The sequence below is a fragment of the Alnus glutinosa genome, chromosome 3, assembly GCF_958979055.1.
Source record: "Alnus glutinosa chromosome 3, dhAlnGlut1.1, whole genome shotgun sequence".
NCBI classification, from domain to species: Eukaryota; Viridiplantae; Streptophyta; class Magnoliopsida; order Fagales; family Betulaceae; genus Alnus; species Alnus glutinosa.
This window is the reverse complement of record NC_084888.1, coordinates 9,177,427-9,193,738: the sequence shown is the minus strand read 5'-3', so window position 1 is coordinate 9,193,738 and position 16,312 is coordinate 9,177,427. Positions and strand designations below refer to the sequence as shown.

At 39.4% G+C, this 16,312-nt stretch overlaps 2 protein-coding genes across 2 annotated transcripts; both read left to right on the top strand.

Annotated features, from left to right (window-relative positions):
• Positions 1-1,761: 1,761 nt before the first annotated feature.
• Positions 1,762-3,267, top strand: LOC133864192 (caffeic acid 3-O-methyltransferase-like). Its single transcript, XM_062300456.1, has 4 exons — positions 1,762-2,186; positions 2,310-2,620; positions 2,718-2,782; positions 2,874-3,267. The coding sequence occupies exons 1-4, from the start codon at positions 1,762-1,764 to the stop codon at positions 3,171-3,173; spliced, it is 1,101 nt and encodes a 366-aa protein (XP_062156440.1). The 3' UTR covers positions 3,174-3,267.
• Positions 3,268-12,747: 9,480 nt separating this feature from the next.
• On the top strand, positions 12,748-16,174 carry LOC133863128 (cathecol O-methyltransferase 1-like). The gene is made up of 4 exons (XM_062299119.1): positions 12,748-12,791; positions 15,243-15,562; positions 15,662-15,729; positions 15,833-16,174. Exons 1-4 carry the CDS (start codon positions 12,748-12,750, stop codon positions 16,127-16,129), a joined length of 729 nt encoding a protein of 242 aa, XP_062155103.1. The 3' UTR covers positions 16,130-16,174.
• The last annotated feature ends 138 nt before the right edge of the window (positions 16,175-16,312 follow it).

Below are 16,312 nucleotides of genomic sequence, written 5' to 3'. Positions count from 1 at the left end.
ATGTAACCCTCTGAGCTTTACCCTATGAACGTAGGTCATAGACCGAACCACATAAAATTCTCTTGTTCTTATTTTATTATTTTCTCATTATATTTTTAGTTTTTCATTCAATTATGCTTTCGATCAGGACATAAATAACATCGTTATTATATCCCCATCATTTAAGATAATTAAGATAAGGATTCTTTTTATTTTAAATAAAATGAATATTAAAATTTAAAATTGATGTATTTAATAGATACTTGATTTTATAATATTTAAATTTTTTAAAAGATTTATCAATATTAATTTTATTTACACTATTAAATCCACCAACTTTATATTATAACATGAAATAAATAATATCATTTTATTTGAAAAAGATTGTATCCTATTCCACAAATCTTTGTCTGCTCTTGAGTTTTAGGCATACCACTAACCACACCATGCTTTCCACGCTTTTTTGTTTTTAATCATGTTTTCAATCTTTGCTGCTTTTTTTTTTTTTTTTAATTGTTTATTATTATTATTATTTTAAGCAATACATAGGTCATTGGTGAGGGGAAAGGCCGAAAGGGCAGCGTAGCTCTGGCCAGAGCCTTCAATAGTACTACTTAGAGTATCCCAACAAACTCTTTGAACTTTAATTAAATTTTAGTTAAAAAATTTATTTTTGTTATTTTAATTATTATTTTTAACGAATTTTTTACACCAAACTTTTTAAGTATTTATTTTTTTAACTCATTTTTATTAGTTTTAAACAATCACTCCCAACAAATGAGAAGAGATAAAATGTGAAATGTAAAGTGAAAAAGGTGAGGAATTCAAAAAAAAAATTAAATAGTTCATGAAATTTGTAAGCCGAAATTGGGGTAGAATTCTGACAAAAAACAAAAATAAAAAAAATTATAAAGAGTTTGTTGAAATGAGTTTTTTTGAGATATTCATCAAAATTTAATGAAAACTTTAAAATGAAGAGCTTGTTAGGGATGCTCTTACTAGCATAAAGATAACGTAAGGAAAAAGGAATTCGATACAATTTTTGAAAAAGAAAAAAAAAACTATTCTCAAGGATTCTTATATATGACTTTTCATCAAATTATATTTTAAGGTTTAATTATATTGATTTACTTCCTAAGATTTTAATTCTTGTCAAATAAACAATTCCGTCTACTTTCTATTAACTTTTTAAGGGTTAAGTATATTATTGTTACCTGAGTTTTAAAAACTTTATTTGTTGGTATCTGAGTTTGAATTCGTATTACAGATGATACTCCAGTTTTAAAAAAATACTAAATTAGTACATCAGTCAAATTTTCCGTCCAAAAACTAACGGCCCTAACAACAAATTTTTTTTGCCCCTTGGCCCGTTCCCCTTTATCATCTATCAAACTGGTTTCATCTCATCTGAGACGATAACTTCATTGTCAAAACTTTTTCTTTTTATTTCACGGGTGCAACAAACATTTATCTCTCGCAAATTAAGAAACATGTATCATTTTATTAGACTAATTTGTAATTAATTTATGTCCTAACCCCCCATACTCAACTTATCTTAGAAGAATGGATCTTCGCAAAAGTCTATGGCAACTGTTTGCACGTGTCTTCCATTGGCAATGAAAAACGAGGAAAAAGTGATTTAAGTAAACATAATGGAAAGTAAGGAAAAAAAATTACACGTTTTTTGCACCACATTTCTGGGGGGCCACTTCGACTCAATGATTATACTTTCAGTATTTGAACACATTTAGAGCAGACTTCACTTCAAGTTTAATTTCTACAATGGCCTCTCCAATGAAATCGAACCCAAGAATGGTTGACGGTGATCAAAAAGAAGAAAATACCTTTCCCTATGCGATGCAGGTGGCGACCTCCACTGTGCTGCCCATGGCATTGCGATCGGCCATCGAGCTTGGCGTTTTTGAAATCCTAGCCAAAGCGGGTTCTGGAGCCAAGCTCTCCCCCTCGCAGATTGTACAACAGATGCCCACCAACAACCCAGATGCACCCATGATGCTGGACCGCATTCTCAGGATGCTTGCCACCCACTCTCTGCTTGATTGCTCTGTGGTTGCGGATGACTCTGTATCTTTCCAGAGGCTTTACAGTCTTTCTCTTATGTCTAAAAACTTCGTCTGCAACGAAGATGGCGTCTCTTTGGGCCCTTTCATGGCCTTGCTTCAAGACAAGGTCTTCTTAGATAGCTGGTCTGTTTTCTATTTCCCCCCTCCTCTGTTTTTTTTTTAATTACCTCCTTGATAATTGCTTTAAAATGGATGGAGCAAATTGATCCAAATCCACTAGGCTAACCCGTATTCATTCATTGATAGGTCCCAACTGAAAGATGCAGTTCTTGAGGGAGGAATTCCATTCAACAGGTTTCATGGCACGCACGCCTTCGAGTATCCGGGCTTGGACCCAAGGTTCAATCAAGTTTTCAACACAGCGATGTTCAACCACACTACTATTGTTATGAAGAATATCCTTGACTCCTATAAAGGCTTTGAGCACCTCAAACAATTGGTTGATGTTGGCGGCGGCCTAGGAGTCACTCTTAACTTGATCACTTCCAGATACCCCAACATTAAGGCCATTAATTTCGACTTGCCTCATGTCATACAAAATGCCCCACACTATCCTGGTATATATGCTATATTCATTCATAGATCTCCATGCATCTTTTGTAATGTTGTTCACATATGTGGATAATTAAAGAGAGGTGTTAATTCGTGTTGCAGGAGTGGAACATGTCGGGGGAGATATGTTCAGAAGGGTTCCTAAGGGGGACGCCATTTTTATGAAGGTGAGTTTCATAACTTCTCTATATATTTGGGGTTAAATGTTTTGCTACAAAAATGAGAAAAGATGTCATTATTAATGGATACTTTTTGCAGTGGATACTCCATGATTGGAGTGATGAACAGTGCTTGAAGCTGTTGAAGAACTGCTACGATGCTACTCCAAGTGATGGAAAGGTAATTGTTGTGGAGGCAGTTCTTCCGATCATGCCTGAGATGAGCACTTCTGCGAAGAGCAACTGTCAAATGGATGTGCTTATGATGACTCAAATTAACCTAGGAGGGAAGGAAAGGACGGAAGCAGAATTCATGGGCTTGGCAACCAAAGCAGGATTTAGTGGCATCAGATATGAATCTTTTGTGTGTAATTTTTGGGTTATGGAGTTTTTTAAGTAGATTGATTGCTTGCGTTGCGTGTAATACTTGGAAATGTATCATCTGTTTGTCTGGACCTTTAAAATAAAAATTGAAGGGAGAATTTTGAGTACAAGTTAGTCGTGAAATGAAATGGCCTAAATATAATGGGGAGCTCATTACAGGTGCAGGGCCCCTTTATGTTCTCTTGAGTGATCCCCCTCGCAGTCGCAGACCAGAGGGTAACAACATCTCTCACTGATCAGCCAATCTGTGAGAGGGTAACAAACAATAGCAGTTGGCCTACCTACACTTCTTCTTTTGATCCGTTGGCTTGGAACAACTTTTCATGTTTTGGCCGCAATGCTTTGAGGAAGAGCTTTTCTTGGTCTTTTGGTGGTCATGGTGAGGTTTGGGATTGATGGGTGGCTTGGAAGAGCTCTAGCCTCTAGCGTTTCTACATCATTGCTCATGGGTAGGGGGCGGTCGTATGAGGATCCTCTCCGGTTGCCGGTCCTTTATAACATAAGGATATAATTGTCCAAATAATGGAAGAGCTTTAGCGTTTCTACCGCATTGCTCAAGGGTACGGGCGGTTGCATGAGGATCCTCTTCAGTTGTTGGTCCTTTATAACATAAAGGTATAATTGTCCAAATAACAAGTGAAATTACAATTATACCCTTATGTTATAAAAGACTGACTCCTCTCCAGTTGCTTTCAACTGGAGATCCTCTAGAGGATCCTAGTCCGGGTTGGTCGTATTAGGATCCCAACTTCTTAGGTTAGATTAACGGGTAGTGGCCCACAACCCAAATACACATGGTTCAAGGAAATTTTAAAAGATTGGAGGCCTTGGCCCATACGCCCCTACGTAAGTTGTCTCTGAGTGTCAGAGAAATCTTTTTTGACGTAACAAAATCGATAGACGTGATTGAAAAGTATTGTTTTCAATACACACGATCGATAATGATAAACTGTTCCAAACTTATGATGAAATTCTAAAGCTTCAAAAAGTAATAAAATCTAATGGAAATAAAACAGAAGAAGGAAAAATGTAGTAATTATGAAAATACTTAGATCTAAAGCTAGGCAATGCAAAATATGGTAATTATGGAGAATCTTCAAACCGGAGAATTGGGATAATTGTAGAAACCAATTATGTGAGAGATCTTTCAAATTACAATCTCCTCAACTAGTCTCCTTTTTCTTTCTTGGTTGTCAATCCTGTCGGCATGTCAAAAATCAACTAATCAAACTCTAAACTTTTTTCTTTTTGTTTTTTATTTGACCTTGTGGGCCATAGGGGTGGCCAAACCCACCCCCAAACCGGTCATAGGGTGGCTCGAGTCACCCCTCTCTTTTTTCTTCTTTTAACTTTTTAAAGCTTTTTTATTTTTAAGTTTTTTTTTTTAAAAAAAAAAAAATTATTAATTAGGCACATGACACGTGTCAGCTTCTTAGAAATATTGACGTGGACTTAAGTATATTTTTGGATGGAAGTTGGACAAAAGTACAATCTCCATCTTTAGCCATAAACGCCGTACCATCTACGATACGAAATGAATTACAGGAGGTAAAAAATAAAGTCTTTAAACCATATGAGATCAAACATATTTAACCCTTAATTTAATTGCATATCTACAACAATGTGATCTAATTCATAAGTATTCCGTATTTCGATATGCAATCTTGATCGTTTATATTTTCAAAGGAAATTGATAATGAGGATTGAGAAAAAAAAACAAATGTTAATAGAACTGTATATAGTAATCAATAAATTGAATTGAATTGCATATCTGCAACAATATGATCTAATTCATAGGTATTTGGACATGCAATCTTCATCATATATAGTTTCGGAGGAAATTTATAATGAGGTCAGCCATCATGGCTACCTCTATCTCATCACACGCTTTCCGAGGACTACGTTGGTCTCCTCATATGAGGTGAGTCTCTACTCCATCCAAAGAAAAGCCACACTTGCTACTTCCTTTCCAACTCAATGGATCCGGTCTGCAAGGAGCTAACGTTTAATTTGTCCCCGTTATCCAACAGCAGACGTTTTGTCCAAGGGGGAATTTTTTTGTTTCGTTATCCGAGGAATACCTCCTTATCTAAGGAGGAACTATCCATGAGACATCTCATTCCTTTTCTGTGTTATCCTACGATAGAAGTCTAAATATCAATGGTGTCCCGAAAGCAAGACCTGTTGTAGGGGACGTCTCCGTAACCTGATTTGTTAAAGGGGTTCACTCCCCATTCTTAAGGGTTCCCAGGCAGCCAGTGACCTTGAAGATGGGAAATTATAATTTTCCGTGCCCCATTATTACTAATCTGCAGCACTAAGTAGATCAGCTTCTCTGGCATTCCCAGCAATCATTCTGATGTGTTTCGGTGATGAGTGGGATTTCATAAGGGCATTGTTTTTTACGAGGTCCTATCCTCGTCTTCCTTGTTTAATGACCATGGGTGTTTGTTTCCGGGCTCGTCGTCTGGGTCCCAATTGATATATCTTATCTCTAGTTTTATTCCTCACAATTCATGGATGGGATCCACATCGTTAGGCGGGGAGATTTACCCCCCATATTCAAAGGGAAATGGTATCCGAGATTACCTCTTTATTCAAGAGGGTTTTGAAGAGTTCCTTTCTTCTTCTTTTTCCGTAGGGTCAGTCATACCAGTTTTAGTAGTTCCCGTGTGGGTAAGAACTGTTTTTAGGAGTTTCAGGGTCAGGTTCAGAGAGAAACAGAGAATGGGGAAGAAGGGAAGAGAGCTTCGGCTTTGTGTGTGCAAAACCCATTGCCCATGCTCTCTTTATATAGAAGACCGAAAGGTGAGGATCATCCCAGCACAATTTCAATCTATGGACAGGAGCCTTGCAGGTGTTCAATGGCAGATTCAAAGAATCAAAATCGACCAATATCACTTATCTCTAACGAACAAGAAGTTCAAATTCAACTAATTTAACTTAATCTATTAACTAAGCTACGGTTGTTTGTTTTTAGTTTTCTAATGACTTAAAAATGGACTGGGCTTAGACGTGAAGCCAGATGTGGGTTGGGCTGGGCTGTACGCGTGGGCTGGGCTTATGAAGAATTAAAATGGGCCCACATATTACTACTATCCAATTTTCGCCCAAATCAGGAGTGGTATATTTCACAAGTATTTTGCACCCTAAACGGAGTCCAAAAATTATGAAATTCGTAGGGTAGCTAGAGGACTTTGAGACAAGCGTTTTGAACTTTGAATCGACCAAAACGGAGTTCTTTTGACCCTGTTTCCATCATTCCAAAGTTTAAGGTCCGATTGAGTTTTTATCAAATTAAAAATATAAATACTTCTAAATGAATATTTATTTTCATAAATATTCATATTTATTCGTTTACATTATTATTAGGTCATAAATCATATTTTAAGATATTTTATTCAATATCTTAAAATACGGGGTATTACAGGTTCTCAACCTTTCCTCCGAAACCGGGGGCGAGGAGGTACTGCCCGATGCCGAATGGATGCGATTAACTGCCGAGTCGGTCAGAGCACGTCAAAAAGCGGAATGCCTCTCTGGAGAGCTGAGTTCCTTGAGAGACGAAAAATTGACCCTCGTAGCGGACCTCAATTCGGCGGTCCTAGCCAAAGAAGCGTTGGTCGTTGAAAAGGCTCGTCTGGTCACCGAGAGGGACGCAGCTCTTGCCGAGCGAGACACGGCTCTTACTGCGAAGGACATAGCTCTTGCCGAGAAGGAACGAACCCTAAGTGACAAGGGCCGGATATCGGCTGAAAAAGACGAAGTATCATTAGCACTGGGAAAGGCCGTATCTGAGAGAGATCTCGACGAGGCTGATAAGTATCAAGTTGTTGCCGACAGGGAATCCACTCTTGAAAAAGTTGGAGGGGATAGAAGGCCGATACCAGAGAATTCAGAGGAAATATCGTCATTATAAAGCCAAAGTTAGGAGACTCTCCGAGCAACTGTCCTTCATTCCTTGGCTTCAGACCAAAGCTTGGGCTTTTGGCTTCCATATGGGGTTCGAGAACTTTCGAGCTTTAGTTCTTCGCTCGGATCGGCTGCAAGTATCCTTTGAGAACGTGAGTTCCAACTTCTTGTCGCTTTCGAGTTCGTGTTACTCAGAGCTGTTGGATCTCAGGATCGAGTATTTCCCCGACGTTTTCGACTGGAGCAAAGATGCTCCAAATCCCGAGGACGCGTCGGACGGAGAACATAGCAGAGACGATAATCCGGAAGACGACCAACCTGATGGCGAGTAGACTTCTTTAGGCTTGGCTTTGTATACACTCCTATTTCAAGCAAATTAAATTAATGGATTTATTCGTTGGCTTAGTTTTAGTTCCTTTCTTTATTTTTCTTTTGAGATTGCTGAGAACAAGGAAGATTACAAAAATTGTCGGATGTTGGGTATCATTGCATAACCCTACCGCATGAATTGGAGGGGATAGAAGTTAGTTTTACCACGGATTTCATCCTCTACCTTCCCCCCTAAATAACTAAGGTAATTGTTACTGCATTACCTAAGTTATTTCATTTAACGTTTGCGGTAGTTCGTCTTATGCTAAGTTACCCCCCTTATCTGAGCGAGGGTAACCGAATTTTCACCGAGTTACCCCCCTTATCCGAGCGAGGGTAACCGAATTAGTTTTAACTTACCCCCCTTATCCGAAGGAGGATAAGAAAAAAAATTTATGCCGAGTTACCCCCTCTTATCCGAGTGAGGGTACCGAAATAGTTTTAACTTACCCCCCTTATCCGAAGGAGTATAAGAAAAAAAAATTATGCCGAGTTACCCCCCTTATCCGAGTGAGGTTAACCGAAATAGTTTTAACTTACCCCCCTTATCCGAAGGAAGATAAGAAAAAAAAATTTATGCCGAGTTACCCCCCTTATCCGAGTGAGGGTAACCGAAATGGTTTTAACTTACCCCCCTTATCCAAAGGAGGATAAGAAAAAAATTTATGTTGAGTTACCCCCCTTATCCGAGTGAGGATAACCGAAATAGTTTTAACTTACCCCCCTTATCCGAAGGAAGATAAGAAAAAAAAATTTATACCGAGTCACCTCCCTTATCCGAGTGAGGGTAACCGAAATAGTCTTAACTTACCCTCCTTATCCAAAGAAGGATAAGAAAAAATTTTATGCCGAGTTATCCCATTTATCTGAGTGAGGGTAACCGAAATAGTTTTAACTTACCCCCCTTATCCGAAAGAGGATAAGAAACAAAATTTATGCTGAGTTAACCCCCTTATCCGAGTGAGGGTAACCGAAATTTATGCCGAGTTACCCCCCTTATCCGAGCGAGGGTAATCGAATTTTATACCGAGTTACCCCCTTATCCGAGTGAGGGTAATCGAATTTTTGCCGAGTTTCCCCCCTTATCCGAGTGAGGGTAACCGAAATAGTTTTAACTTACCCCCCTTATTCGAAGGAGGATAAGAAAAAAATTTATGCCGAGTTACCCCCCTTATCCGAGTGAAGGTAACCGAAGTAGTTTTAACTTACCCCCCTTATCCGAAGGAGGATAAGAAAAAAAATTTATGCCGAGTTACCCCCCTTATCCGAGTGAGGGTAATCGAAATAATTTTAACTTACCCCCCCTTATCCAAAGGAATATAAGAAAAAAAAATTTATGCTGAGTTACCCCCCTTATCTGAGTGAGGGTAACCGAAATAGTTTTAACTTACCCCCTTATCCGAAGGAGGATAAGAAAAAAAATTATGCTGAGTTACCCCATTTATCCGAGTGAGGGTAACCGAAATAATTTTAACTTACCCCCCTTATCCGAAGGAAGATAAGAAAAAAAAATTTATACCGAGTTACCCCCCTTATCCGAGTGAGGGTAACCGAAATAGTTTTAACTTACCCCCCTTATTCGAAGGAGGATAAGAAAAAAATTTATACCGAATTACCCCCCTTATCCGAAGGAGGATAAGAAAAAATTTTATGCCGAGTTACCCCCCTTATCCGAGTGAGGGTAACCGAAATAGTTTTAACTTACCCCCTTATCTGAAGGAAGATCAGAAAAAAAAAAAAAAAAAAAAAAAAAAAAAAAAAAAAAATTATGCCGAGTTACCCCCCTTATCTGAGTGAGGGTAACCGAAATAGTTTTAACTTACCCCCCTTATCCGAAGGAAGATAAGAAAAAAAAAAAATTATGCCGAGTTACCCCCCTTATCCGAAAGAGGATAAGAAAAAATTTTATGCCGAGTTACCCCACTTATCCGAGTGAGGGTAACCGAAATAGTTTTAACTTACCCCCCTTATCCGAATGAAGATAAGAAAAAAAAATTATGCCGAGTTACCCCCCTTATCCGAGTGAGGATAACCGAAATAGTTTTAACTTATCTCCCTTATCCGAAGGAGGATAAGAAAAAATTTTATGCCAAGTTACCCCCCTTATCCGAGTGAGGGTAACCGAAATAGTTTTAACTTACCCCCCTTATCCGAATGAAGATAAGAAAAAAAAAAATTTATGTTGAGTTACCCCCCTTATCCTAGTGAGGGTAACCGAAATAGTTTTAACTTACCCCCTTATCCGAATGAGGATAAGAAAAAAATTTATGCCAAGTTACCCCTCTTATCCGAGTGAGGGTAACCGAAAACCAAAAAAAAAAAATTCTTAAGCGATTTATGTATAGCATTTCATGACTTCGATCATTACATTCAGACGCTCATGAACTTACAAAAAGGAGACGAAAGGAGGAGGTTCCGGAGTTACATGTAATGCTTCTTCAAATGTTCGGCATTCTAGGCTCTTGGGACCGACTTGCCCTATCGGGATTCCAAACGATAAGCTCCTTTCTCGTGACACTTAACTACTGAATACAGTCCCTACCACTTGGCACCAAGCTTTCCTTCAGCGGAATCTCTAGTCATCAAATTTATTTTCCTGAGTACCCAGTTTCCATCCTGGAACTTCGTAGTGTTAACCGCTTGGTTATAGTATTTAGCCACCCGGGCGCGATAAGCTTCGCCCACTGCTTGCGCATCATCCCTTCGCCCCTGCAACAAATCGAGACGCAAACAGATCCCCTCATCATTATGGTTAAGGTCATACTGCGCCACCCTGTAGCTTGGGGAGCCTATTTCAACCGGTATGACTGCCTCGGTCCCGTATGACAATGAGAACGAGGTCTCCCCAGTCGGAGTTCTCGCCGTTGTTCGATACGACCACAAGATTTCTGGAACATACTCCACCCACAATCCCTTCCGCCAATCCAGCTTCTTCTTCAACGTTCCCAGCAAGGTCTTGTTGGTTGCTTCTACCTGTCCATTCGACTTGGGATATACTGGGGTGGAGTAGTGGTTTCGAATGCCAAGTTCGGCACACCAACTCCGGAACGGTTTTCCATCAATCTGGGCTCCATTATCGGTGACTAAGGCGTGGGGGATTCCAAACCGACAGACGACCGACCTCCAAAGAAAGTTTATGACATTGCTGGCAGTTACAAATGCTAGTGCCTCTGCTTCTGTCCATTTTGTGAAGTAGTCTACAGCCACCACTAAGAACTTCTTTTTACCCTTTCCAGGCGGCATTGGGCCGACTAGATCGACTCCCCATTTAACAAATGGCCATGGTGATAAAACCGAATTCAGCTTCTCAGGCGGGTTCTTCATAATCCGAGGGAACTGCTGGCATTTGTCACAGCTTCGGACGAATTCAACCGAGTCTTTTCCCATGGTTGGCCAGTAATACCCGGCCCTCATTGCTTTGTGGGCTAACACTCGACCACCCGAGTGGTTCCCACAAACCCCTTCATGAATTTCTCTCAAGACGTAATAAGCTTCAGTAGTCGAAAAGGCACTTTAAAAGGGGATGCGAGTATCCCCTCCTGTACAACACACCGTCAACAATCGTATAACGAGCCGATTGCACTCGTACCTTGTGCGAGTACATTTTGTCACCAGGTAGCTTCCCGTCTTTTAGGTATTTGATAACATCAGAAGCCCACTCGGGTTCTGGCTCCTTCTCTTGGGTTAGCTGCATTAAATCAAATAACCCTGCTATTGTAGGGCTGGGTTGAACAAGGACTTGCCGTTTCATCTTGATGATTTCCTGTTCTGTGGCTGACCCTGCTCTGGCCAACGCTTCCGCTTGGACATTCTCCTTGCGGGAGATTTTTTTGATTATCATACTCCTAAAGTTGGACTGGAGGCAATGCACCTTTTCCAAGTATTTGACTAGTCGACCTCCTTGCGTTGCATACTCACCCGAGATCTGGCCCACGACTACCTGCGAGTCACTCCGAATCTCAATATCAAGGGCCCCTAGTTCCCGAGCAATTGTTAACCCTGCCAATACCGCTTTATAATCTGCTTCGTTATTCGTAGTGACAAAGTCTAGTTTGATGGCGTATTGAAATCTCTGCCCTTCTGGGTTCAACAGCACGACCAGGCACCACTTCGCTGCCTCTGAGAAGACCCGTCGACATAGATGACCCATGTTGGAACTTGTGCATGGTCTTGAGACTCGGGAATGTTGCAGAATTCTAGGAGAAAGTCAGCAAGAACCTGCCCTTTAATTGCCGTCCACGGGTGGAATTCTATGTCAAACTGTCCAAGCTCTACAGACCAGTTGACAAGTCTGCCCGACAAATCCGATTTCTGGAGCACTTTCTTTAGAGGGTATTCAGTCAGTACTCGGACAGCATACGCCTGAAAATAAGGCCTTAGATTCCGAGCTAATATCACCAAAGCAAAAGCCAACTTCTCTATTCTCGGATATCTTTCTTCCGCCCCGCGAAGTGCCTTACTAATGAAATACACTGGTCTCTGGACACCAGCCTCTTCTCGCACAAGAGCCGATGATATCGCCGAAGACGATACCGCCAAGTACAGGTAAAGAATTTCCCCTTCCATGGGTCAGCTTAAGAGTAGGGGGTTCATCAAATATTCTTTCAAAAGCCTTTGCACAACATAAAGGTGTACAATATTTACACAACAAAAAATATTAATAAGATTTATACATGTGAGACCTTCCTACCAATGTGTCTTATTGTACAAATGTTGTGCAAAAATAATTTTTTAGCTGCTATATCCTTCAGAGTGAAATATTAATATTTAAATATACAAGTTTTATAAGTAGTGAGTCGCCGTGGAATTAAAAATTGCTCGTGCAATTCAATTACTTGAAAAACAATGAGGTCGCGCTTATTGTGGTCATTTGAGTTCAACAAAAAAATTGGACCTTCATTTGTACTTTTTTATTTTTCTTTATTGTTTTTTTAGATGACAAACATAACACATACAAAACACAGAAAATTACAGAATCTAGAATATGAAAGACCAAAAAGAAACTAAGAAAGTTTAATCTTGGCTTCAATTAAGCCACAGTTTCGAAAGAAATCCTCAAAGGCAGAGAAGGCAATCGAAAAAAAAGTTGCTAGCGAAGATGATTCTAGCGGCCCATGATTGACAATGTAATCAGTATGAACAAAGAAAAACTTAACTCCTATCTAGCTTATGAGAGAGTTGAGGAAATTAAGATGTAGATGTATGTACACAAGCAGAAAGACATCATTTGGGGCGGTAAAATAAAAAAACCATCAAAATTATAGATTTTTGAGGTTCAGATCTAAATTTAAAATTTATGGTAGATCAAAATGGCTTTACAAATGAGAGCCAGAGCTGTGACGAGGCGAAAGGTGTAAATTTGCAGTAGATCTAACCACTAAGATTCAAAACAAAATATTAGAAAAATTAGAGAAGAAGTAACATAAAGGAGATTGAAGACGAGGAGTACATGAAGTTTGTACGGGTGAAGAGGAGGGAAGAGCTTCCTTCCTCCTAAATGAGATCTGAGGGGGGAGTAGGTATTGGTTCACCCAGAGAGAGAGGCTTTTCGTAAAGCTGAGAGATCGATTAGATCCTTTTAGGGCTGGCAAAACGGGTACCCGACACGACTCGTTAAGACCCGCGACCCATTTAAGCTAAACCCAGACACGACCCGGTTCCAGACACGACACGACACGGCTATTTCACGGGTCACCCGACATGACCCGTGAAACCTGTTTAGCATAACGGGTCATATCGGGTCAACACGACCCGTTTAACCCTTTTTTTAAAATAAAAAATAAAAATTAAAAATTAAGATTCAGTGAATGCTTGTGAAACAGTTAATTCTTGGTGTCCTGCGGCTGATCTCGAAAAGTATTCACTGAATGGGGGATTGCATCCTTCAACAAAGGTTGCCGAGAAACAGAGCAAAAAATCCTCTGTTATGTGCAAGGTTCATGGAGTCTTGCTGCCAATTCTAGCATAATGGGTCGTATGGGTCGACACGACCCATTTATAAGACAAAAACTATGATCAAGAATCATCAAGCAACAGAACTAAAATCAAACACTCTTCCAACTTCCAAGTACTAAAACCAAAGAGAAAGGAAAGTAAAAACAATGAAACTAGATGAGATTGAAGATGACCGAGAGTTTTTCCTCATTGCTTCAGCTCATCCATTAATTAGTAATTACAAAGCATTTACACTAACAAGTAAGTGAAGTTCGAACACATACTACACGCCCTTGGTGGACTCGCCGGCGCAGGCGTCTCTGCCAAGCCTTCCAAAACCCTAACCTCGATCTGGATCTCCGGCAAAAACCCCCCAATTGGTTTGCAGAGATCATCATCTTGCGGCAAAGAGAACCCTAGGCCCGCTTCTCGCGCCCGAGACCCAGCCCAAAAACCCGTGATCCGGCCAGTGCCTCGTGTCGACAAGGCCGCTGCCTCCACCGCGGCGGTAGATCTCGGGAACGACAGCAGCACATGAGTCCAGTGGTCCACGTCGTCGGCGCCGAGAGGTAGGACCGTAGGAGCCCTAGCCCTTCTGAGTTGAATAGGGTTTTCTCGGATCGGAGGGTTTCGGTGGGTGCAACCGTGCGAGTGGTGGGGGTAAAGGGATTGGAGAGTGGAAACTGGAAAGCAGAGGAAAGGGTTTAGGGATTCCGGTGTGAAAGGGAGTGAACTGTGAAGGCACTGAAGGGAAGTCAAATGGGGTTAAGGCTTTTAGGGATCGTAGAAAGGAGTCGGACATCTAATCAGACTAATCCCATTTCTTCTTCTTCTTCTTCTTCTTCTTCTTTTTTTTAAAAAAAAATTATTAAAATATATAATAATAATAATAATAATAATAATAATAATAATAATAATAATAATAATAATAATAATAAAAAAAAAAAAAAAAAGGTAATCGTGTCTGGAGGGTCACCCGTAACACGACCCGTTTAACTGAGATAAACGGGTAGACCCGTTTATGACCCAAACCCATTTAAGGTAGACCCAAACCCGCTAATTTCGTGTCGGGTTGTCGTGTCGTGTCAAAATTGCCAGCCCTAGATCCTTTATTAATTTCCACATTATTTAGTTGCATGATAATTTATTTTTCTGTCATGGGAGGGTTTTTTTTTCGACCTCTTTCTTGTTTAAGTTGGTTAAATATTTCATGGACAAAAATAAAAAATAAACAACTTGTAATTTATTGACTTATTTGAGTACGTGAACGAGTGAACTCGTATAAATTTGGCTCGATTCGTATAATTTACTTTTAATCATTTTTAAAAAATTATTTTTTTAACATCATGTTAAGCATTTAAAAATATAAAAATGAATTATCTACATAATATAATAGATATATTTTGAATTATTATAGTTGTTAGTCTTGACGTAGATATATGTATATTTTGTGTGCATGTTGATGTATATTTTGTGTGCATGTGGGTGAGTTTATATGTATACATACTATAAGATAAACAAATAAGTTCGAGATTAGATTGTTTAAAATTTTGAAGTAATTTATCTAATTACTAAAATAAATAATCTTAACAATAATTAAATAACTAATATTTAGTATGGATTTACCAAAAAAAAAAAATCACGACATTTACTTTGTATATGGGATGAATAAGTTAATTAAGTAGCTCGTGAATAAGTTCGAACTCATTCGAAAAATAAATGAAGAGATTATCTAGCTTAGTGATAAGCTCGAACTTGACTCGTGTTTTAAATAAAATAAAATAAAATAAAAATAAAAACTTAATTGAACATTCAATACACGGCTCGACTTGACTTGATTACTGCTCTTCATATATGACATCTAACCCAGATTCATTGATAGGTCCCAACTGAAAGATGCAATTCTTGAGGGAGGAATTCCATTCAACAGGGTTCATGGCACGCACGCCTTCGAGTATCCGGGCTTGGACCCCAGATTCAATCAGGTTTTTAACACAGCAATGTTCAACCACACCACTATTACTATGAAGAAGATCCTTGACTCCTATAAAGGCTTTGAGCAACTCAATCAATTGGTTGATGTTGGTGGAGGCCTAGGAGTCACTCTTAAATTGATCACTTCCAGATACCCCCATCTTAAGGCCATTAATTTCGACTTGCCCCATGTTATACAAAATGCCCCACGCGCGCTATCCTGGTATGCTATTCATTTATAAAAATTAATCTCCATTTTCATAATGTTGTCCACAAGCTATATATATATAGACAGAGAGGTGTTAATTTGTGTTGCAGGTGTGGAACATGTCGGGGGAGATATGTTCAGAAGGGTTCCCAAGGGGGACGCCATTTTTATGAAGGTAAGTTTTTTATTTTGTAGTTTTGGAGACAGTAATGCTAGTTGGGGTTAAATGTTTCGCTACAAAAATGAGAAAAGATGACATAATTGGATACTTTATGTAGTGGATACCCCATGATTGGAGTGATGAACAGTGCTTGAAGCTGTTGAAGAACTGCTACAATGCTACTCCTAATGATGGAAAGGTAATTGCTGAGGAGGCAGTTCTTCCGACGTTGCCTGAGATTAGCACTTGTGTGAAGATCAACTGTGAAATGGATGTGTTTATGATGGCTCAAAACCCAGGAGGGAAGGAGAGGACTGAAGCAGAATTCAAGGCATTGGCAACCAAAGCAAGATTTGGCGGCATCAGATATGAATCTTTTGTGTGTAATTTTTGTGTTATGGAGTTTTTTAAGTAGATTGTTTGCTTGCGTTGCGTGTAATACTTGGAAATGTATCATCTGTTTGTCTGGTCCTTTAAAATAAAAAAGATGTACCAAAAAATAAAAATTAAAGGGAGAATTTTGAGTTCAAGTTAGTCGTGAATTGAAATGGCCTAAATGGGGCGCTCATTACAGCTACAGGGCCCCTTTAAGTTCTCT

What these genes read in the sequence shown, in the direction of transcription:
- LOC133864192 (XM_062300456.1), top strand. Translation starts at nt 1,762, where the DNA reads ATGGCCTCTCCAATGAAATCGAACCCAAGAATGGTTGACGGTGATCAA. An exon ending in AAATGCCCCACACTATCCTG is followed by an intron (nt 2,621 to 2,717) that starts GTATATATGCTA and finishes TTCGTGTTGCAG; the next exon opens with GAGTGGAACATGTCGGGGGA. An exon ending in GGGACGCCATTTTTATGAAG is followed by an intron (nt 2,783 to 2,873) that starts GTGAGTTTCATA and finishes TACTTTTTGCAG; the next exon opens with TGGATACTCCATGATTGGAG.
- LOC133863128 (XM_062299119.1), top strand. Translation starts at nt 12,748, where the DNA reads ATGGCTTTACAAATGAGAGCCAGAGCTGTGACGAGGCGAAAGGT. An exon ending in GCTGTGACGAGGCGAAAGGT is followed by an intron (nt 12,792 to 15,242) that starts GTAAATTTGCAG and finishes CATCTAACCCAG; the next exon opens with ATTCATTGATAGGTCCCAAC. An exon ending in GGGACGCCATTTTTATGAAG is followed by an intron (nt 15,730 to 15,832) that starts GTAAGTTTTTTA and finishes TACTTTATGTAG; the next exon opens with TGGATACCCCATGATTGGAG.